The following is a 24,554-nucleotide window of genomic DNA, read 5'->3' on the forward strand; positions in this document are numbered from 1 at the left end:
TTTCGTAAAATATATTTTCTTTAGTTTCCAAAAATCATTTCACATGCAACACAAGAAACTTCAGCTCAAGTTATAAAAACTTCAACGACAAAAGTTATGTTACTTATATTGGCGCAGAGGTTAAGAATTGGCACCACATTGAAAAATTAAAGCATACAATTAAGAAATGTCTCCAGTCTTAATTGAAAACCGTTTTAAACAATTCTCATGTTTAAAGTGCTAAAGAAGAACACATAAAACCAGATGTCAATGCCTGTTCATGACAGCTACATTGTTTACCAATTAGATGACTTTATAGACATGAACACTTGTTATCCATTAATTCCATTTTCCTTTCTACCTATTGGAGTTTAAATTATTAACAAACAGTGTTAGAGTTCATCTACCTTAATTTAGTCCATAAACTGTGCTACACAGTTATACAAATATTGATTATAATGGAGGCTTAGTTTCCCCCAAATACGTTCAAGGGATCGTCAAAAATATTGTGGGCTGATTCTGCTGCTGGACTGGGATCCTGTGCAGACTGGTTCTTCTTGGACTTGGAGGACGGCTTTGCTGTAGGCTTTGTAGTCCCAGTCGAAAAGATGTCATCTATGGGAAGCAGATAACAGTGAAGTTTTGAGAAAAGTAATGTAAATTTGCAGAATAGTACACATTTCACTTCCAAGCAAATGCAAACAACTAAAAACAGCCTACTGTGAACTAACCCATATCATCGTCGAATATAGATTTTGTCTCCACTTTTTTCTTTGCCTTCTTTTCCTTTGGCTTTGTGGTGGTAGTTAGGTCAGCAAATATGTCGACATCATCATCAAACAGACTTGCATCTAAAGACACATCCTTGGGTTTTTTCTGAGCTTTGGGATGTTCTTCCACTTCATCCTGTAGAAAACAAATGATCAGGGATGGAATCAAGAATAGTCTCAGTCAATAGAGAAGCATTAAAGGATTAGTCCATTTTCTTAAAAAAATCCAGATAATTTACTCACCACCATGTCATCCAAAATGTTGATGTCTTTTTTTGTTCAGTCGAGTAGAAATTATGTTTTTTAAGGAAAACATTCCAGGATTTTTCTCATTTTAAATGGACTTTAATGGACCCCAACACTTAACAGGTTTAATGCAGTTTAAAATTGCAGATTCAAAGGACTCTAAACGATCCCAAACGAGACATAAGGGTCTTATCTAGCGAAACGATTGTCATTTTTGACAAGGATAATAAAAAGTACGCACTTTTAAACCACAACTTCTTGTCTTCCTCCAGTCCTGTGATGCGCCAGCGTGACCTCGCGTAATACGTCATCACGTCAAGACGTCACGGATGACGTATGCGAAACTACGCCCCAGTGTTTACAAGTGTGGAGAAAGAGGATTGTTCCGACGTTGTTGTATGTCGAATGATACTAATTAATGTCTTTGTGTCAGTTTATTGTTTAAAATGGTCCGCAAATCTGCGTTTCATATATGTAATGCGTGACCTTTCCACGTCATTACGCGATTACGTGAGGTCGCGCTGGCAGAGGAGGAAGAGAAGTTGTGGTTTAAAAGTGCATATTTTTTATTTTTCTTGCAAAAAATTACAATCGTTTCGCTAGATTAGAACCTTATGCCTCGTTTGGGATCATTTAGAGTCCTTTGAAACTGCAATTTTAAACTGCATTAAAACTGTTAAGTATTGGGGTCCATTAAAGTCCATTAAAATTAGAAAAATCCTGGAATGTTTTCCTCAAAAAACCAAATTTCTTCTTGACTGAACAATGATAGACATCAACATATTGGATGACATGGTGGTGAGTAAATTATCTGGATTTTTTTAAGAAAATGGACTAATCCTTTAAACACCACCCCATTCCCTCCTATTAGGTCCAGATTGTAAACCAAAGTAAAAAAAAAAGATTGATTATTACCTGAAAAATGTCCAATTTTGGCGAGCTGATCTCGGTTTTAGACTTTTCTGTACTTTTTATCACTCCAAAAATATCATCATCTTCATCTAGGAAGGACGCCGGTGTGGCTTTCTGGACAGGCTTCTGTTTTACAGTGGAGAAAAGATCATCCTCATGGCTTTCAAAAATAGATGAGGTCTTGTCCTTCTTTGAGGCTATGACGGCTTCTGGTTTAGACATTTTCTTATGGCTATCCTCGGGTGGCTTTGTTTTGTGTTTTGAGGAGGGAAGAGGCTTTGTCAAGGGCGCAGTGGCAAAGAGATCATCAGAATCAAATAGGTCATCTTCAGCATCGAGAAGTTTCTTCGGCCTGACTGCTTCATCTGATATCTTGGATGAAGCAGGGGTGGTGGTGACAGGTAGAGTAAGTGCTGAGGGTCGGGGCGAAACTGGGTTGAAGGTCGGTAACGAAGCAGCCATATCTGATTCCTGAGCTGGTGTAGAAGAGCTCTTATTTTGGGTCTTTCCAACTGCTTCCTCAGACTGCTGTGCTGCCAGATGTCTTGCTGCCCTTGTCTGGGGTCGCCGTCGGGCTGCACCTTTAGTGCGACTCTAAAGACAAAAGAAAGCCATTCAATTGGACACTTTGTAGAGTGTTTCCCAAACATGTTTCTAAAGACACATCAACAGTACACATTTTGGATGTTCCCTTAATCAAATACACCCAGTTCAACTTTTAAAGGGCCCATATTATGCAAAATCCACTTTTACAAGGTGTTTGGACATAAATGTGTGTTGGCAGTGTGTGAACACAAACACCCTACAATGAAAAAAATCGACCCTCTACTTCTTTTTTTAATCCCCATTGAACCAGGCCAGTCTCATTAGACATGCTGTTTTGATTATCTTGTTAATGTGATGTCACACTAACAAAGCTCCGCCCATGGCCACTGACTGACTGGTTAATTAAATTCAGCCAAAAGCTTTTCCAAGGCCTCGTACACACTGCAAACTTTCTGGAGTGAAAACCGCATTTGAATGCGGGAGTGAATCCCCTAAATGTTCATTACATGTCTGTACGAAACAAGACTCAATCCCGAAAATGTGATGATTGACACAGAGATAACCATGGCAACGTTCTGCCGTCTTGTGTGCTTATCACTCACAGCTTTAACCAAAATAATTTAACAACTTTATGCTTTGCAATAAACCTCCTTCTTGGCATTGTGCATTGTACGCATTTTTGAGGCTGCTCCACAGCGGGCGGTCTTGCAGTGTTGCCAGGTTCTCGTCTTTTTTTGGTGTTAATAAAGTGTGAAGGTGCCGGTCCCAATATTTGGATCTTTGAGGTAAAGCATTTGGATTTATTTCGGTTTATTATTGGATTTTTCTTGTTCGCTGTTTTTTTCTTGCAAGATCTGGCAACACTAGTCAGCCAACGCTCGTGCCTCTGTCATTTTCTGCACCGCGCATACAGAAGACTTTTTCCCCTTCTATGCATTTATTTCTTCAGAAGAGAGACCTGTCCATGATGCACGTTTAAACACTTTATTAACTACTAGGGGTGTCACAATTCTCCAAATCCTTGATTCGATTACATTTTCGATTCTAAGGTCTCGATTCGATTCGGTTCACAATTTTTTCCTTTTTTTTTCAGCGCAATTGATGAAATAAGATCACGCAACTTTCACACGCTTGCAAGTTGAAACTGCGGAGATCAGCCGCTTTAGTTTGATCAATGAAAGGCTAAAAATAGCGCTGTACACCGTGTGTTTGCGCCAGAAGTCAGAAAAGACGTAAAACATTGTGTTCAATACCTCAGATTAGATAATGGGCGGAGAGAAGGTGGTCTCCTGTGGCTGTTCGAACACATTCAACCACATGTGGGTTTACACTACAAAAGCTTGAAAAGCCGACCGAACGTGACATGGGGGCGTGGCAGCATCGACGATTCCATTTTTTAATTCGAATTTCGAGGTTGTGACTTAATTTTGATCGTTTTAGATTTAAAACCGAAATCGTAACACCCCTATTAACAACTAGTTGCTCAGTACAGTTATGTACACACTATGCAGTTTCTGTAAATGCGGTTGTCACTACCTGCATTTCGCGAGAGTTAATTCGGTTGTAGAATGCGGTTTTCAGTCCTGTAAATTACTGAATTGTGTGTGTGTGTGCAGAACAGGATTAAGCATTAAAAGTTGAACTGACAACCAAATTAAAATGCACACCGTAGCACTAACACAACTAAAGATACTATTGTCCCAGACTGTATTCACAGTAATTCTCAGGTCTATTTTTAACCGAAAGTGTCTGATGGTAAGGGAATGAGGCCGATCCTCTTTTGTGGTAATATCTGGTAGTCATTGTCATGGGCTATGTCTTTATAAACTTTGCACGTGTGTTATGTGTCATTTTTGCAAAGCCTCCTTCAATTCTTTTCAAAGCTGAGCTTCAGTTTAAATGCATTTTCCAAACACCAATGCAAAATGCATATGTTTTAATGCATCTTCAATAAAATATTTCAATAAAGAGAAAAGTCAATTATTCAATTTCAAAAATCACTAATTTTGGCCACTGCTGTATATGTTGGTGTGTCTCCATGCTTAAGCCTTCCACAAAACATACATTGCATAAAAACAATTTCATTATGACATTCACAGGAGGACTATAAACCTATACAACTACATACTACTCTCTGACCTACCTTGTTAGCATTCTCAAGTGTGTTAATCTCAGCTGGAGTCTCAAAGCTCACTCCTCCATCACTGGAGGTTTGATCAAGGATGCTATTAGCAGCTGGTAGCGGCCTGGCAGCTGCAGAGAGAGTAGACGGTGCCAGGCCTGGGATTACAGTGACAGCTCCAGGAATCCGCGGAACAGCACCTGGCAGAAGGCTGGCAGGGTTGACAGCTAAGCTTGCCTGAAAAGAACAGATAGGTCTTCACATCTGTGTCATAACCTAAATCAATACAGACAGACCTGTTTGCTCAGAAGCTGAGATCAGAGAGAAGCGGGTCTCTTTGGCACTATTGTAGCAACACAATGCCAGATGTAGACTTCTGCATGAGTGTTTTCCTATCATTCAACACAGTGCAGTTATTATTTACCACATAAAGACAGACAATATTAGGACAAAGCTATAGACATTCTGGTACACCCAAACAGTGTTGGGCTAGTAGTTACTGTACTCAAAAAATATATTACTCATTACTAGTATCTCCTTTTAAAATAAATAATATTACTTTACTTGATACTCAAAGCCAACAGTAATTATCTACACTACTAGTTACATTCCTTTTCTGTTACACCCCCAAAAATGGGTAATTGGCAATTCATAATTGCATAATTTTTGCAGTGTGTGAATCCATAAAAGTTACAGATAAATAAAGAGTTCAACTGTCTCAAACTATTTTTTTTAAACTAGTAAAATCTGCAACGAGGTGGAACAAACCAAATGGAAAAAAGTTAGGTTCTTGAGTTGGTGATGTCACATCTGTCACATACAATTATGTGACAGATGTGAAAATGACGATTATGTAAATAAGTAAGGATGATTGGATTTTTTTTTTTTTTAAATCATCAGTGATTGTAATAAAAAGTAATGAGTAACTAGCCATTTTTTTTGGATGGTAACTATAATATGATTACAAAAATTTTAGTCATTAGTTACATTACTACCGTATAAAGACTTATATGTGAAAATTACTTTATATGAACCAAGAGAAACCATTACCGTCTACAGCCGCAAGAGTCCGCTCTATGCTGCTCCTGTATTTATGTAATTCAATGGATTCAGTGATGTGGAATGACTTCGGGATCTTTTTAAACTTGATTTGGCTTGTCATGTTAAAGGACAAGTTCGGTATCCTACACGCAAAGCCCTGTTTTCAGATTGTTCACGATGAAATAGAACGATTTTGACTGAAATTTGGACATATGATAATCCACCTTTGCCAACTGCAAGAATACAAACAAAGTTCCCGGCGCAGAGTAATACCGTACCTCACAGCACATCTAATACAAGTCAATGGAGTTGGACAAAAACTACGATAAAACCTGTTGGAAAGTATCTTTTGCAGCGATTTTTGTGTAAGCATATCAGTGAACACCCCTGACCACTCGGTGAGTTTCACCTATTTCATCATAAACAATCTGAAAACAGGGCTTTAAGTGCACAACACCGAACCTGTCCTTCAATTTAGCCTATTCAGCTAAACAAATTATGTTCTGTATGCTATTGTTTATCGTGTAAATAACTGTTAATGTAACCTTAACATGTACGGACATCTATTCAACCTGCTGTTCTGTGTGCCATTGTTTAGTTGAACAACTTGCCTTTCCAGAAATGTCTGTTCTTGAGCTTGGATTTTGTGAAATCATTTTCTAGATAAACGCAACGTATAGTCCTTATAGTCCTGTGACTTATACATGTTGTTTCCTCTTGAAAACGCATTTTTGACAGATGGTACATAAACTCCGGAGCGACTTATAGTACGGAAAATACGGTAGTTACCAGGGAAAGTAATATTATTACTGTAATTCCTTACTAGTAACTAGTTACTGCCCAACACTGCACCTGAATGTGAAAACGGCAACGGAAAAGAATATGATGTGCAGACAGATATTTTTTAAGAGATAGCATGCATTCATGATACGGCATATGTATCACCCTATAGAAATATCAAAGGGTCATGCCAGGAGACAGAGTTGAAAAATAGAAACATTGTTGGACAATGAAAAGATGCTGAGAAAAATAGATACTGTATTTAAAAAAATTACTTGAAGTTCTCCAATCCTTGAGGAGGTTTTTTTAGGTTTTAGATGGGTTGTTGGCTCCTGAGCAATTAAATAATATAAATTACATTTAAGGCATCATATAAAAAAACAATATCCTATTTTTAGGCTGTGGCAATGCACATCAAAGTAAGTTTACAAGTTTGCCAGCTTTTAGTTATTATGTTCTCAACGTGTTTCATAAATTTACCCTTGTTGATGTAAGTGTTGATTTGTCAATTTCCTCTTTTTTAGGTTTGCTGGGCTTCTCTGCTACTTTCTGCATTGGGAAAAATGTTATATAAAACATCAATAAACCTAACCATTACAAAGGCCTAATCAAACAAAATCAGTCTGGTTTTAAGTTAACCTAGTAGAACAATTACCATAAAAAACACAAAACTTTATTATATTAGTGGTTATCAACTAATTTTGATCAGGACCCAGATTTTACAACACAAGCCAAATCTGTCAATCGAATCTGAATTAAATGATCTTTTACCCTAACAGTTCATGGTTTTTGAAGAGGGCATGTCACACAACCTTTCTATGGTGGCATATGCCTACTGGCAACTTCTATCTAGTGACACAAAGTGCCTTTAAAAAAGTAATGCCACTAGGTGGCCATGTTTGCAGTTAATTAAACAAAATATTATTCAACACCATCCATATGGGAAATATGTTTATATCTACTGATTTTGAAAGTTCATCAGCGTATTTCTCTAGCCGGACAATGCACAATTATATGGTTGTTTGCATTTTAATATTGGCTCCTTAAAACGTTGTCTCCTTAGCAATCAAACATGCCAGCACTGAACTTTCACCGCCACTTCTCTGGGTCATCCAGCATGTTCTTCTTATCTAACTTTATATTGATGCATTTTATGTGTACTCTCCCTTTTAAGCCTTTTATTATTACTGATCAATGTTATTGACTGTTTTTTAATACTTATTTAAGTTGTTTCATGAACTGCTGCTTGTGCTCTTGTATGTCCTGTCGCTTCTAGATGCATCCCCTTTTTCAAGCTTTGTAGCTCATGAATGCTTTGTTGCATGTTTGTTTTGGTATCTTATTCTTGCTGCTGTAGCAAATGTAATGTTTATTGTATTTTTGTCATGTAATTAGTAACTCGTTTTACTTATTAACTATTTTTACGGTGCCTATTGTACATCTGGCCTAGGACTACAGATGAAAACTACCCTTTTGGCTAACTCTGGCATATTTTACAGCTAAGCTGTTATGTTAATATGCACTGTCCTTGCATAAATAAATAAATAAATAATTTAGTAGGCATGTTTTCCTTGCTGTCTGTCACTGTATCAAAGCAGACCTACAAGTAGCTAGTTGAGAACCACTGCAATATATGATTGACCTGAATTAATGTACAAGTACCGGAGGAGCTTTAGGTTTTGGTGAACTGAAGAGATCATCATCATCCTCATCTCCAAACAGTAAAGGAGCAACAGGTTTCACTGAGCTCTGCGATGGCACCTGTAAAATAAGTTAACTTATATTTACCAATAGATGGAAATAAGTACTTTGTATGAATAAAGTGGTAAACAAACGAATAAATGACAGCAGTCCAGAAATTACCTTACATCTGTTAAGGACCATTCACTTTAATAACTATATTAGCGTCCACATCACCGAACTATAACTTTATTATAGTAACCGATAACTTTATGCAAATCATTTACCTTTAATGGCATTAATGAATATTGCATATTTAGTTTAATTAAAACGCTTGTAATTGTTCAGATGATGTCATTAAATGTATAAATGTGTTGTTCTTGTTTTATAAACAATAGCTATAACCAGCAGATGTCCTCAACACAATGCAATTGGCAAATCTTTAAACAGTGAATCCAGTTTGTGTAATCGAATATCTTAGCTTTTATTTTAATATTCAGTGTAGTAGAATAAAAACAATTTTATATAATGGACCCCAGCAATGAAAAAAGGTCACTCGGCAAGTGATCCCAACAATATCGTCTTATCGTTTCTTGTATCTTTATAGTTGTGGTGTGAACTCCGCTATTCTCATTAATATAAAACGATTTTTAAAACTATATTTTTATAATGTGAACGGCCCTTTAGTTTAGTTCGATGTGCTCTTACTATTAAAAAAAAAAATACTACTGACTGCAAAAGCTGTTCATCACAGCGTACACTTACAGGTGGTTTAGCAGATGCTGCAAAGAGATCTACATCCGGATCATTGTCCCTCTGTTGCGTATGACTGAAAAGAAGCTCCTCATCTTGAAACACACCTGTGCTCTTGACAAGGGGCCCATGATCCTGAACCACAGTCAAATCTCTTCAATAAAAAAAACTCATACATGATCACATCTTACAACACAGAATATCTAAAACAACTAACCATTAGTGTACTTTTTTCTGCCGGTTTGGACGTTTTAAAAGACACTATTTCATCAGAATTCTCATCTTCATCATCGTCATCATCAAAAAGACTCAGAGCTGTTTTTTTGGCCTTGGTCCCCTTACTGTCCATTGGCGGTGGACCCTCCTTAAGTAGATCCTCACCGTCAGAAAGCTCATCTTGGTGATTATTCAGTTTCTGTAGAATAGACATGATTTTCAGTTCTGTAATCCTTTAAGCACTTCGTTTTTTTTTATTTTGACAGGGAATAACATTTGACCTGAACTTTTGAATTCATTTGTAAACAATCAATCATACTCACCTTGCTTGTATCTTGCTTGTTTCCTAAAATGTCAATTCCACCAAAAAGGCTAACTGCCCCTGCTGGCTTCTTCTTTATCTCAGTCTTGTCATCAGAGGATGAAACTGATACCACAGGTTTTTTCTCCACAGACTTTTCTTCTGCTGTCTTGGCAGATGCTACACTAGGCACAATTTCCTCCTTTGTAGGTTCAAATAGAGAGGGAACACCAGTTGCCTGGAATACAGGAACACAGACAGGTCACAAACCAACTACAGGGTGCTGTTTTTAGCTACTCTCTGGATGTAAAAATCGAGTACTTAAACATCTGGGTTATATTATGGTGTATGTTGACCTCTGGGGGTCCACAAAGGTACTACATGGGGTTTGTTACCAGAAATAAAATCTAGGGTTTTTATATTCAAGCCTGCAAACTCTAAAGTATTACATTTCAAAAGACTATTTTCGTATGCAAGTAAATGGCTGACCTTTGGTTCAGGTGGAGTTTTATTTGCGGGTGGTTTGAACCCAAACAGCAGGTCTTTGTCCTCCTCATCATTTTCATTCTCAAACAGGAGAGACACCCTCTGAGACGACTTTTTACTTTGAGAACAAAAAAAATTTACAGTTTTGAATTCCTCATCTCACCAGTTTATTCATTCTAGAGATCAGAGATGCATAGCACAAACCTTTGCGATTCCTTTGTGGCTGCAAATGTATCATCGTCATCATTCCCATCAAACAGACTATCTTTTAGTGGAGCTTTGACACTAGGTAGCCTAGAGGGGGCGCTAACGCTAGGCTTCATTCCACCCGGCTTCATTACTGGGCTTTCCTTGCCGGGCTTTGAACTCATCCACTGATCCTGATACAGAGAGAGGCGATATTGAGTCAAGTTTCAATTGATATTGTGATACAAACAACATGATTACTTATAATAGAATTACAGCAGCAAAATATTCATTTCAATAAAGCAATTCATTTCAACTGCGATTTTACAGACCTGAAGGATCTAAACTATAAGCTGTGTCCCAATTCAAAGGCTGCGACCTTATAAGGACGTATTTTAAGACCGATTGCGTCATAGCAGCACGACTTGAGGCTAGAAAAGGTACATTCACATTATATGCAACTTTGTCGCTGTGTGTCGCTCGTCTCTTTCTCAGTGGCGGATGCAGAACGTGACATATGGGTGGGCATGGATTAAGTCCGGGTGGGCCTGAATTTATGGGTGTCACTTTTGAATAAGAAACTATAACAAGTCTATAAAATTCGTCAAGACTTCAGAACACTAATTTAAACAGCATACACACAGACCCGAACTGCACGTCACATTTTTGACATTATTGATATTTTAAATTGTAATGCAACGTGACATTAATTAAGCCTTTTTGGTAAAAAGCCTACAAAAAAGAACCTGCACACAGTGACAAGAAATATAAATGAACCCCAAAAAACCTTATACTTTTTTAAATAGCCTATTAAAGTGTTTAAATAAATACGGCTACTAAATGCTTAAAATGAAGCTTCCAACATCATATTCTCTTCATGCAAATCACTAAAAATATATTTTCGTTCTCACATATTTAAGTTAATTTACTAAATAAAGAAAGAAAAAGGGAATGGCTAGAATAATGTTAGACTCGGGGGTTAAACGAAATGACAAATAAATAAACATTTAATATACTTTTTGATGAGCACAAGAGCAAGCCTACTCGTGAAGAGCGGAGCCGAGGAGCGCGCATATCAGACGTGAACGAAAGGAATAATGGGTTTAATTATGCGTTCACTTCAATTCCTGACAGTTTCACTTGTTAGTGAGGATATGACTAACAAGATGACGCCGAATTACATACAATATAATTACCTAACTAAATCTGAGAGAATGCAAACACATTACAATATTTTTTCCTCCGCCCGACGGGCAGGACGCATACATTTTTTTTTAGCCCGACAGGAATTCGCCATAGCCCCGGGACTTCGGGGTAGCAATTTTGCGAGTCCTGCATAGGTTTGTTTTGTTGAAAGACTTTCTTTAAAGTGAATTTCGTTTTGTATAAATTGTATCTTAATATTAATCAATGTTTAATCAAACAATTGCCTCGATTTAATAAATAAGAAGCAAACCAAGAACGTCTGTGGTGTGGATTGAAGTGAACCCACTATAATTCCGCAGCCTACAAGTCTTTCTGCTTTTAATGCATTTCTTAAATTAATGTCTCAATTACACAGTAGGCTTATAGGTTGTTATGATAGGCTATTTGTTGCTTAAAAGCAATAGGCTATATTGTATAAAGTGTAGCAAAAAACGTGGCGTGACTTATAGTGCTTAGTTAGAGAGCTGGTATGGCTCTCGGTATAGGCTATCAAACAACATCACTGTGATCAGATGTTTTCTTTCTATTTTTTACCCCGCTGTCATATTTGTTGTGTGTTTATGTTATTGAGAGGAAAGCGCGCAGCACATATTTATAATGTGTTGTTATTCAAAATACGTTTCCACTTGCTTGCGAAAAAGTTCTCAAAGTGATCATGGCTGAAAGCTGCTCGGGAATATTTTTCTCATTAACCATAATGTAACGCAACATTCAACTGCTTTATAATAGTTTTTATACAACAGTTCTTTCTGGTTCTCGAATCTGATTGGCTAAGACCTGTGCGATATTGTGCTGATATCGGCACTGTAACCGCTTCACCTTTCGTATCATTCCGCCACCTAGTGAATGGAGGTCCTAAGCAGGCTCATCTCTGAATGGAAAAACACAGAAGGCTGTTTTGAATCACTCTCCGTTTGTCTCATTAGTTTACTAGCTCATAAATCAGTCTGTGAATCCTCAATCAGAAGTTATTCCGTCAAAGATCAGCGCTCTTGGATGTTACGTTACAGTTAATGGGAGAAATGTCTTGTCACATCGTGTGGATTATTAACACTTGGAAAGAGGAATATAAACACTCGTTTTTTTTCTGGAGCTATATTTCTTATCAGAACGCGAAAACACCGTGAAACTGCAGGTAAGCACCGCAGCTTTTAAATGTGGACATTGATCATTTACTTTATCGTGACGTGACTATTAAAACATGTTATGAGATATGGCCACTGGTATATTTATAAGCAGCATGCAAAAACATCTCTCTGACACTTATAAAACACCGTTTTATATAGTACTGACCAGAACAAAGTTTAATAATAATAATCTTAACGTATCACGTTAAGAATAAATGAGAAAGCAATAGTAACGTTATACAAGTAGTTTTATTAACTTTTACCTCGCGCCAAAACAATAACAACACAAAAGACACTAAATATGAATTAAAAAACAAGTAATAGTTTGATCATGACACCAAATACTGCTGATGTGATCTCATTTTGACGATCATAAACAAACAAGGCCAACCTGAGAGCCAGGGTATCTCTTTCAGAGATGTAGCCCAGAGAGGGCGGTGGTCAGCGGGGCGAGTGAACACTGATGTCCGCTCATGCTTTGGTTCTCATTCGTACCGAATCTCACTAAGCAAACGTTCAAACAGGCGCTATCTTTACTAATCGACTGCAGATTTAAATATAATACATATACATTCTCGACTGAACTAATCTTAAAACTACACTTTGTGACCAAGAAACGGTAATATAAAGTAACGGCTTTTCCGTCCATTGAGTTGTTATGAGCTTCAAAGCAGCCGAAAGTTTTACCTGTCATTCTGGCCGCCCTCAAATCCGTGCCGGAAGAAGTAGTTCTCAAACAAAGAGGCTTTTAAAATAACTCCGTTGTTGTTTTCTAGTTTTCGTTTTTCAAACGTGTGCGGCCTCGTGCCTCTGGCCTAATCACAGCCGTGATGATATAGAGCTATATCACACTCCTACTCGAGCGATATTGCTTAATTAGTTATCAGGCTTACGTATAATTTTACTGTTTTTAACATAACATGCAATAGAAAAAATACACCACATAAAGTAGTATACATGTCTAACTATACAGAGTAGTATTTTTTACATTTCTGATTGGGCGGGCCAGCTGTCAATCCGCGCCTGCTCTTTCTAAAGAAGCGCTTCTATATCTGGTTGTCATAAGCCCATTTCAAACAGACATTCCAGAAAATACACGGAAAAATGCATCCTGAATTTTACCGGGATTGTTTGAATTTTTGTTCATTCACACTGCCATGATTTGCCGGCATCTTCAAGGTTTGACGAGACACGGATGACGTGAACTCCCGTGCTTCGTTCTCATTGGTAGTCGCCCCCGAATGTCGCTCATAATTTGCATAAAGTTAAACATTTCTCAACTTTGTTGCGCAGCTCGACGCGCCCGTCCAGCCGTCAACGGTCACTGTCGCTCGTGTCGCCGGATGCCGCCGAGCTTCCATTGAAATCAATGAGATCGCATCACTCTGCTACTGCTGGTCGCTTATAATGTGAATGTACCTTAAGGCCGTCCCAATTCAAAGGATGCTTAGAATGAAGCCTCAAAATGCGTCCTTATTTCTCTGCGTTGTTAAGGATAGAACGAATGGATCTTTAACAGCCGAGGATATCCCAAAAGTCATTGGGCACCTGCAACGGCTTTAAACCAATTAAAACCCTTTATTAAATAAAAGTGTGTATTTAGCAGAAACAAGTTTCTTTTCACTTTTTTAGTATTATAAGTTATGTTTTGTAATGTATTAATATTCTGTTTATGTTGCGTATATTTCTTGGGTTAATTTATTTGATATACTGTTGAATAGTTTAATCTACATCAACGTGTCATATTTTCTAAAATAAATTAATATTTTTCTTATTCCATATTTATTTTAATAAGTCATAAACGTCTCCCCTGATCGCAAATTATGGGTACTCCGAAGGTTAGACCGTCTCATTTCAGTTCTCTTCAGTTCCTCCTCATGAGAAACTTCTGAGGCTGTCACCTCGAAAGGCCGAGTGCTCACCTTTTAAGGTCGCATGCTTAGAAGGTCGCAGCCCTTGAATTGGGACACAGCAATAGTCTTCAAAAAGATACATACAGATACCTCATCATCACTAAAAAGGCCACTGGATACAGGTTTCTTGGGTTCTTTTTTGTCCTGAACCAACTTTGGTGCAGATGCAAAAAGGTCCTAAAAGATTCAAATAGACTGTTACTGGTGAAAATCACTGAAAAACACCAATCTAGATTTACAACTTTAAAATCAGTATTTTTAACCTCACCTCCTCCTCTTCATCATCAAATATTGAGAGTGGAGCTTTACTGGGTTTGCTCTGTGTTGTAGGCCTTGATTTACTTGTAGCAGCATTTGGGAATAACTTTACAAAAACATGTTACAAATACAGTAAATACATATACAGTGACAAATATGATGCGTCAAAAAATGTGACCATGTCTGTGAAATCCAGGCTAAAGTCTCAAAATCTAATAATGAGATTAAGTTTGATCTCAATCATTAATTTTACGTTGATTATAATCTTTGGCATGATTGTACTCAGTGAATATTAAAGATATCAATGTGAAGGATGACTTAGAAAATATTAAATCACAAAATATTACTTTGTATAGACTGAGTCACAAATTACAAATTTTCAAAATATCACCTAATTAAAAGCCCTAATTATAAACTGTACTAATGTAAAACTGTAAACACGTTATGTATGTTGAAGATGGTAAACTGTGGTTTACTTGTGAGTCTTCATCGTCTGAGAATAGACTCTGGGCTTTTCCTGATGTCTCCAGAACAGGTGAAGATTTCACTACTTCAGGTGGAGGTGCACTCTAAATGAAACCAATGCAAAAGTTAAAATTACTCATTAACAGAGCAAAGGCAAAAGTATACTCACTGCAAAAATGACTTTCTACCTATTTTTTTCTTGTTTTCAGTAAATATCTAAAATTCTTAAAGATGCATTTTCTTGATGAGCAAAATGATCCAAGAAAAATAAATTTAATATTTTTTGTTTAAAAATTAGATTAAGTAAATTTGTGCTTAAAACAAGCAAATAAATCTGCCAATGGGGTGAGAAAAATATATTTTTGCTTCTTTCAAGCACAAATTGACTTAAATTTTATATTTTTTGTCTAACTAGATTTTTTTCTTACACTCTTAGAACGTATGTGTTAAAAACAACACATTAGTGTTGATTCTGGGACAACACACTAAATGCGTTGTCCCAGCATCTACCTATCTCTGTATAATTATTGAAACAACACATTTTGTGTTACTTTTAACACAAAATCAACACAAAATGACACATAATGTGTTAGAATTACACATAATGTGTTAAAAGCTCAACACAAAAAGATGTGTAAAAAATTAAAACATCCTTTTTAAGAGTGTACATAGGTCATGTATCTCATTTAGAAAATGCAAGACAAAAATACTAATTAAAAAAGTCATTTTTTGCAGTGCTCCCATTTCAACCCATATGCGAGGGTCCACGTACAGTAATTGTCGTCATCGAACATCTGTCTACACATATGAGTCAAACAAACTAAACTTTGAAAGGATGTGCGTTCGACCATGTGCGTACATTTACGTATATGTAAACAAACAGACTATACCCCTGGGCCTAAGGCAACGAGAGGGAGAGAGAATGATATACCTCTTCAGATTTGGTGGACTCCTCGCTGGTTGAAGGCTTGCGTTTCTTCAGACCCTCCACCAGTATATTTTTTGTTCCGGGCCCGAACATTGAAATGGCTCCAGCGGGTGGCTATAAACAAGCCCAATCACAAATACATATTGTAAGAAGCTACATAACATAACCATATTAACAATAATAACTATCTTCAAATACAGACTTTTTTCTCAGGAGGACGAGTTTCCTCTTCTCCCTCTTCTCTTTTGATCTCAGTTTTGGGAGGAACTGTACCAGATTTCCCAATGAACATAGTGCCGTCATCATCATCCTCTTCCTCTGCAAACAGGTCCACCGATTTTTTTTGCACTTGTTTCTCTTTCCCAACTAAACACATAAGATGCACATTTTCAGTTCATCACAATGACACTTATCTTTAGCCCTGTTCGGATGGCAATTGTTTATTTTGGGAATGCAAGGTATTTTTACATTTACAGGGATTAGTCTGTAAAGTTATTGCTGTCCAAATCAAAAATGTTGGTAATTTTGTCTGACCATCAGCATAAAAATGATCTGCTGTATAAAAAAGGGTGCATCGCATTAATCTGCGGCAGTAAAGTGACTTTTTTGCATGCATTTTTAAGATTGACACATTTATACAAGTATTTACTAGAACAATCTTTTATCATCTTTCCACGACAGCGAGTGGAAAATCACAAAAACATTAACAATGTGCCATTATCACAGCAGCAACAGGAATTACATATAGTATTAATGTACTCAATTATACATGTATATAAATATATAGTATATTCACATATAAACCAATTATCCAGGTCATGTGATTAACCACATGAGTAGTGCATTTCCATGTGTCTAGAATTACAAACTAACCACGAGGTTTATCAGTGAGGAACCATGCAAATTTATTTTCAAAGACACCCTCATGAGAAACATTTACCGTCCGAACAGGGGTTTTGTCACAATTTAAAAATAAACAATGGGAATTTACCAGGAGTGGATTTAGTGAGAGTCTTTCCACTGAAGAAATCGTCTTCATCATCGTCATCATCGAAGAGTCCACCACCAATCTGGGAATGTTTTGGAGCTGTTTGCACTGTTGGCTTCACTGGACTTTTATCATTCTTGTTCTCTAAAGAATCTGAATCCTTTGGTGAACCAAACAGGTGGTTTTCTGACAGGCATAAACATACTTCACTCATCAGAATCTACAAGCAAATTGTATGCAAAACAGTGCAGTATTATGCAAATGTAACACTCACCAGGAAAGATGGAGACGGCGCCAGGGGGGATTTTCTTAGTTTTAATGGGCTCTGGAACATACAGAAAGTATTGTGACTATTATGTAAATTATTTATTTTTTGTTGGCACTACATATAAAAAAATATCCTGGCAGAGTGATCAGGACCCCTTAATAAACAGCTACTTAAATAATAAATACATAAACAGCACATGAAGTATTCATTTGAAATAAATTATTTTATTTTAAGAAGACAGAGAATGCAGACTAATATGATCATATGTTCAGTAAATTAGTTGCTGGGACAAAAGTTATACAAGTTATATAGTCTGGCGATCATTACGCCAAAATATTTAACTGTGTAATGCTGTGATTAACCTGTTAGAATCAAGCATTACATATAAAACATGGCATATAAGTAATCTGTAAAATAACATGACATACAACTTCATATACTGAAAAAAGTGCCATATGATCGAAGTCAGAGCAAAAAGATTCATACCTGTTGTTTGTGTTACACTCTCAGCACGCTCATTTTTGGGTGCATCAGAAAACAGATCTCCCTGAGAAATTAATTAAATTGAAATTAAATTAAATCTAAAACCATAATGTATGTCTGTGATTGATGGGATTAACATAAATACTGTATTCATCAAACCAACCTCATCATCGTCATCAAACAGGCCTTTGCCTCCACTAAACAGCCCGCCCTTCCCACCAAATGGAGAATATTCCTCATCTTCCATTTTTGGTGGTTTAAACATTTCATCCTGATCATCCTCCACTGTAATAACACAATCACAAAACCAAACATATGACATTATTCAGTTTTTTAAAACAAAATTATATTACAACCATGACAGAATTTTTTTAAATGGATCTGATAGGGATGTCATAAGCATGTGTTATTGTACTGCAAGTGAACACACAGTTGCTCATACCCCGAGGTTTCGTCTCTTTCTTTGTTTTACTCTTCTTCTGGGAGACAGATGGGCCTGATGACATGGCTTGAGAAATAAAAAAAATAAGCATGCACACAAACAAACTTGAGGAAAGAAACAAACTGAAAGTAAAGATGGAAATGTGTTAAATGATAAAATTCATTTGATGCTATTTGACTTTACATGTGCGATCAGCATCTGGTTTGCTTGGAGTCTCTCCTTTAATTCTGGCTGCTAGTTCATCTGCAAATGATGGCAGGCCAGTGTCCTGAAAAGCAAGAAAGACAATAAATAATTGAAATTATGCTGAAATGAGACTTTCAGCCAGCAAAAAATTCATCAGAGGCTTAAAGGTGCAGTGTGTAAATTTTAGTGGTATCTAGTGGTGAGGTTGCAAATTGCAACCAACGGCTTAGTCCACGGCTCACCCCTCGCTTTTGAAACACATAGAGAAGCTACGGTAGCCACCACCGGATAAACATGTCATGGTCGGAGACAACTTAGTAAAAAAAATTGTCCTTTAAGGGCTTCTGTAGAAAAATGGCAGCACAAAATGGCGACTTTCATGTAGCCTCGGTGTATATACTAAAAAGATCTCATTCTAAGGTAATAAACACATAACGATTGATTATGAAAAGTCTTTATACACAGCTGATAATATAGTTTTGTATATTATTTTGCATTTCTGTCATAAGATCCTTCTAAAAATTACACACTGCACCTTTAAAGAGACAGTTCACCCAAAAATGAAAACTCTCATAATTTACTCACCCTCATGTTGTTACAAACTTGTAAAAATTTCTTGGTTCTAATGAACACAAGAGAAGATATTTTATACCCAAACTGATCATGAGCCTCATTCACTTCCAAAGTATTATTTTTTCCTACTATGGAAGTCAATGTGGCCTCTGATCATTTGGTTACAAACATTTCTCAAAAAAACATTGTGTTCATCAGAACAAAGACATTTATACAAGTTTGTAACCACATGAGAGGAAGTGAATGATGAGAGAATTTTCATTTTTGGGTGAACTATCCCTTTAATGGACTACTTGCAAGAAGCCTCGTACTTCGGTCTTAAAATTTTATGGGGAAGTGGTGCAAGTAATCCATTAAAGGTGAAACGTGTAATTTAGGGGGATCTATTGACAGAAATGAAATTTTATATACATAATTTTTTCAGTAGTGTGTAAAAACCTTCACATGATAAACAGACCTTTTTATTAACTTAGAATGAGCCGTTTTTATCTACATACATTGTGCATCCCCTTACATGGAAGTTGTGGTCATGTTTCTACAGTAGCCATAAACAAACAAATTGTTCTATAGAGCGTGTTTTTAACACTACGTTGTCTTAGAGACGATGACGTGTCTGTCCTGTGGTGGCTAACATAGCTTTACCATGCGTTTTGAAAATGAGGGGTGACCTTTGTACTGAGCCGTGGGTTGCAACTCACAGTCTCACCACTAGATGCCGCTAATAATCCCTGATTGCACCTTTAAATGATCAAAGCAAGCTGTTAACCTTTCTGAGCTCATCTTCATCTTTTTCAGACCCGCCAAATATGTCGGAATCTTCATCTTCATTCTCTTCATCAGCATCATCATCATAACTGACGACAGATGCTTTCTATTGGACAAGCAAAACATTTGAAAAGAATTATAGCAATCACATATATATTGCTATTTGATAATCTGGCAAAATTAGTTTTTGGCAATCCTATTAGTATTGGAAAAAATTAGCAATTGGAATTAAACCTGAATGAAAATATCAATAATATCCTTTACTTTAGTAGTTTATCCTTTAATGCGTAAACTTATAATTAAAACAATACATTTGTATGTCTTACCTTTTTTAAGTGGCCATGGACTTCATCATCCTGGTCAAAGTCTTCATCTGACTGCTTTTGGAATAAAATCCAAAGAAAGGCTTACACATCAAAAATATATGTATATATTAAATGCATTGTTTATTTGTTTAGTATTGTGGTAACAACAAAATAGAGAAATAAACTTGGAAATAAATATTATTTTTTATAAACTTGATCTTCATATGCTAGTTTTATATCTGTAAACCACATTGACAGCATATAAAACATTTAATATAAAACATCTAAATTTTTGTGTATATCATCACCAACTCTCACCTCATCAGCTTCCTCCTCCTCACTCTCAATGACACTGTCTCTGTCACTACCAATAGACATTTCTAAAAAATAATAATAATACAGAAAACATACACGTTAAAAGTCTGCGATTTAAAGACAATCCTGAAGATTATGAATAGGAATCGTGATAAGGCACCATCACTGGAGAGATCTCCCAGACCGACATCCTCCTGATCCATAAAGGCTTGTGAACCAATCAAGTATGGCAAAGGCCTATCCACATACAGGTCCTGTCCAACAAAATATAGTGAGGAACTAAACCTACAACACTCAGCAGAGCCATGCAATGAATAAACTTATATGTAATCACTGTCTAATATTGTTTTTAACAAGAAACGTTACTTTTGCTTCCAATATGGGCTCCACTTTCTCCAGGGCCTCCTCATCCTCAGACTCTGAGTTTCCTGCTTTAATGTCAAGCTGCTCAAAAGCAGATTCCAGAACCCTCAGACCGTAGTTAACTGCCTCCTGGACTTTGGGAATAAGTTCGGCCTCTTTCTGCTCTCTCGTCTTCTCCTTCACATGTAGATGACATTAGGATGCATGACATGATTATCAGATGGTTTTTATGTAAATAAACAGACAATGCTACATGAAAATATATTAGAAAAATGTACAGTACCTGCTCAGGCTGTTTCTCTGTGGTTTCAGGTTTAGGGGCAGGCTCTTCAACCTCCTCATCATAAACCCTCTAATAAAAACAACACATATTACATCAGATAAGGGTTTTGTTGAAATAATGATTTTCTGTGTTCACACCCTTATTTTTGCAGTTATCAGATCTCACAAGCTTCTGAGAAGACGTTGTGGCTCCTCACTATTAAGGAGTTCAGAGTTGTATCAATTTAAATCTCAAGAGAGCATCTTAAGTTGTTAACCTAATTTTAACTTTTCCATACATTATCACATTGTTTCAGTTAAGAATTTAACTCAGGACCTAAAAATGAAAGTGTGATAGATACAGTGGTGTGAACAAGTGTTGGCCCGCCTCCAGATTTCTTATGTTTTGGCATATTTGTCACACTTTTTTAACTTGCAATGAGCGCTGTTGAAGAATTTTAGACTACTCATCTTTGCAGAATTGTTGTAATTCAGCCACACTGGAGGGCTTTCGAGCATGAACCACCTTTTAAAAGGACAAGTTCTGTATTCTACACTTAAAGCCCTGTTCTCAGTTTCTCCACGATGAAATAGAACGGTTTGACTGAAATTTGGACATATGATGCTGGCCCGAGAATTTTCGGATGTTTGTTGTCTCACCTCCCACCTCTACAATGGCTGCACAGGTGCACAGGAACAATGCCTCCCAAAATGCACTAAACTCCCGCCCACAAAGACGTGAAACCCACCGAGTGGTCAGGGGCGTCCACCGACATGCCCACACAAAAATCGCTGCATAAGATGCTTTCAACAGGTGTTTTAGCATTCATTGTAAACTTGTGGACCTATTTCTCCAAACGCCTCATACCCGTACTTCTGCTGAGAGCTTAAATAATAGACACTCCAGCCCAGTTGGTGGCGATAATCCGCCTTTGCCAATTGCAAGAATACAAACAAAGTTCCCGGCGTGGAGTAATACCGTACCTCACAGTACATCTAATACAAGTCAATGGAGTTGGACAAAAACTACGATAAAACCTGTTGGAAAGCGTCTTTTGCAGCGATTTTTGTGTGAGCATATCAGTGAACACCCCTGACCACTCAGTGAGTTTCACGTCTTTGTAAACGAAAGTTTAATGCATTTTAGAAAGGATTGTTCCTGTGCACCTATACAGCCATTGTAGAGGTGGGAGGTGATACAATAAACACCCGAAAATTCTCGGGCCAGCATCATATGTCCAAATTTCAGTCAAAATCGTTCTATTTCATCATAAACAATCTGAAAATAGGGCTTTAAGTGTAAAATACCGAACATGTCCTTTAAGGTCATGCAACAGCATTTCACTAGCAATCAGGTCAGGACTTTGACTAGGCCACTCCGAAGTGTTCATTTTTTTTTCTTCAGCCATTCAGATGTGGACTTGCTGGTGTGTTTTGGATTCTTGCCCTGCTGCAGAACCAAAGTTCGCTTCAGCTTGAGGTCACGAACAGATAGACGGACATTGTCCTTCAGGATTTTTTGGTAGGTAGACAGCAGAATTCATGTTTCCATTTATCACAGCAAGTCCTCCAGGTCCTGAAGCACCAAAACAGCCCCAGACCATCACACTAACACCCCCATATTTTATTGTTGGTAAGATGTTATTTTCTGAAATGCGGTATTACTTTTACACCAGATGTAATGGGACACACGCCTTCCAAAAAGTTCAACTTTTGTCTCGTCAGTCCACAGAGTTTTTGCCCCAAAAGTCTTGGGGATCACCAAAACACTCTTTTACACAGGGCCATGTAGTTTTGGATTTTGTTTTTCTTTAATAATAGAAACCTTCATTTAAAAACTGGATGTTGTGTTCACTTGTGCCATCTTTGACAAAAATTTAAATTTGCTTGATGATATGAAACATTAAAGTGTGACAAATATGTTATAACATAAGAAATCTGGAGGCGGGCAACACTTTCTCACACCACTGTATGTATGAAAAGAAACTAGACCTCAACTTGAAAAGAACTTAACTGTGACTGTCAAAATAAGCTTACATACAGAGTGAATCCAATCTAATCTAATTTTTATATTTAGCTAAGAAAGGGTAGAGGAAAATGCCATACGTTTTCAATGAACTGTGTGTTGGACAGCATAAGAAAGTCGTTGAACACTGTGTGCAAGCAGCTGTCTGTGGCTTTAGTGTCCCGAATAAGACCGTCCAACTGTTTCTCGATCTCATGTGTCTTGGACAACATCTTTTGTGAGAAGTTTTGCAGGAAGAGTAATAACTGTACAGATAACACAAAAATGTTTTTATCAGAAATTAATCCTCATTCCGAATGACTAAGATATGAACATGCAACTGAAATATGCATTAGGACTTCATAAGCCTGAATCTGCTGCCAGTGACCAGTTGGTGCTGGATTTCTGCATCTCTTCCAGTGTCCAGGGTCTCTCCCACACCTGCTCTGTCTCCCCATTATGATTACTGGGACCATTCTCCATACAATTAGACATGCTGATTTAATCTGTTAAAGCCGAGTAAGGGTTTAGCTGTATACTGTACAAAACAGACAATGACGTGTAGATGCACATAAACATAGCATAAATTATTAACTGTTGATCATTATTAAGTAGACGTATTAATTATTATTACCTGACATTTACAATTTTATACTTTTCACATGGTATATAAACAAAAAAGTGCACGTAACTAACTTACTTATCATACAATTTAAATTTTAGAAAGGTTTTCAAACAAAATATCCTCGTGTGCAAGGAAAACAATGTGAATGTACAGACACGACGATAACTTCGTCATTTTTCATAACTTAAATTGATTTAATATGAAAGTGCATAAAGTGTTTTCTAGCAATTTAACGTTAGGCATTTATAAGTGATTTTCTCTTCCTGCTGTCATGCAAGGCTAGCTGGTGTGCTAGCAGCAGTCTGAATCTATCGTATCGTCATTGAGAGCATTGATTTACCTCGTATATGTACTGTGGTAAATGATCTCCTCTAGATTGTACTTCACCTCAGCATCTCACGAATGCAGCTGTGAGAAAGTCAATAATAGATAATCGCTGTCAGTCGTCTCATTGCTTCAATGTTTTGAGAGGTCGGCCATGTTCCGCCTGCTGAGAATCAGCTGACTCTAGTCACCTGACTGAGACGCGCGCTGCACACGAGCATAGCAACCGATCTCAGAACAGCCCACAATGGGCTGAGAATCGACTGCGCAGACAGATCGGTATAAAGTACCGCGAGAGCTGTGGTGTACTACAACAAAGATGTGTTTTCGAATCGCTCTCGCGGTACTTTGATGTCATATTCCAATTGTCTGCACATCGACGCATAAAGCTAAAAGCATTGTATAGTTAATAAAAATGCACGAGTTATGTTAATGTTTCATTTTAACTTTATTGAAATTATTAATATAAAGTAAGGATAAAATAATAGTAAAGCATGTATGAAAATACATTAAAATGATATATGCAATTTCCAATCAAACAAACGTTTGTACCATTATTTATTGATACATACATACAATTTGATGGAAAATTACAAAATATTTTTTATTTCAATTACATAACTTTTATACATTGCTTTCATTGCTTGGACCTTTGACTGCAATAACCCCTCAACAAAGTTTCAGCTGTTCAACTGTGTTGTGTTTCTACCAAAACTGTTTAAATATACATCAAGAC

General features: G+C 37.0%; 1 protein-coding gene across 5 annotated transcripts; it reads right to left on the minus strand.

Annotated features, from left to right (window-relative positions):
- washc2c (WASH complex subunit 2C) lies at window positions 1–24,022 on the minus strand. Of its 5 annotated transcripts, none has more exons than XM_073873060.1 (32): window positions 23,835–24,021; window positions 23,232–23,375; window positions 22,971–23,131; window positions 20,887–20,955; window positions 20,607–20,780; window positions 20,401–20,494; window positions 20,244–20,305; window positions 19,947–19,997; window positions 19,622–19,726; window positions 18,280–18,364; window positions 18,097–18,162; window positions 17,818–17,939; window positions 17,658–17,718; window positions 17,178–17,228; window positions 16,907–17,089; window positions 16,118–16,281; window positions 15,919–16,029; window positions 14,999–15,091; window positions 14,533–14,628; window positions 14,349–14,441; window positions 10,037–10,212; window positions 9,836–9,950; window positions 9,369–9,584; window positions 9,047–9,244; window positions 8,842–8,964; window positions 8,059–8,157; window positions 6,877–6,945; window positions 6,672–6,728; window positions 4,597–4,812; window positions 1,911–2,501; window positions 711–885; window positions 1–594 (listed from the first exon to the last, which is right to left on the minus strand). In XM_073873060.1, the coding sequence occupies exons 2-32, from the start codon at window positions 23,362–23,364 to the stop codon at window positions 446–448; spliced, it is 4,158 nt and encodes a 1,385-aa protein (XP_073729161.1). In that variant the 5' UTR covers window positions 23,365–23,375; window positions 23,835–24,021; the 3' UTR covers window positions 1–445. The 5 variants fall into 5 exon arrangements, with proteins under 5 accessions (XP_073729161.1, XP_073729160.1, XP_073729162.1 ...); XM_073873059.1 differs by having other exon boundaries at window positions 19,947–20,000; XM_073873061.1 differs by having other exon boundaries at window positions 14,355–14,441; window positions 19,947–20,000; window positions 23,835–24,020.
- Between the last annotated feature and the right edge of the window lie 532 nt (window positions 24,023–24,554).

This window comes from Misgurnus anguillicaudatus, chromosome 11, assembly GCF_027580225.2.
Source record: "Misgurnus anguillicaudatus chromosome 11, ASM2758022v2, whole genome shotgun sequence".
In the NCBI taxonomy this organism is placed as follows: Eukaryota; Metazoa; Chordata; class Actinopteri; order Cypriniformes; family Cobitidae; genus Misgurnus; species Misgurnus anguillicaudatus.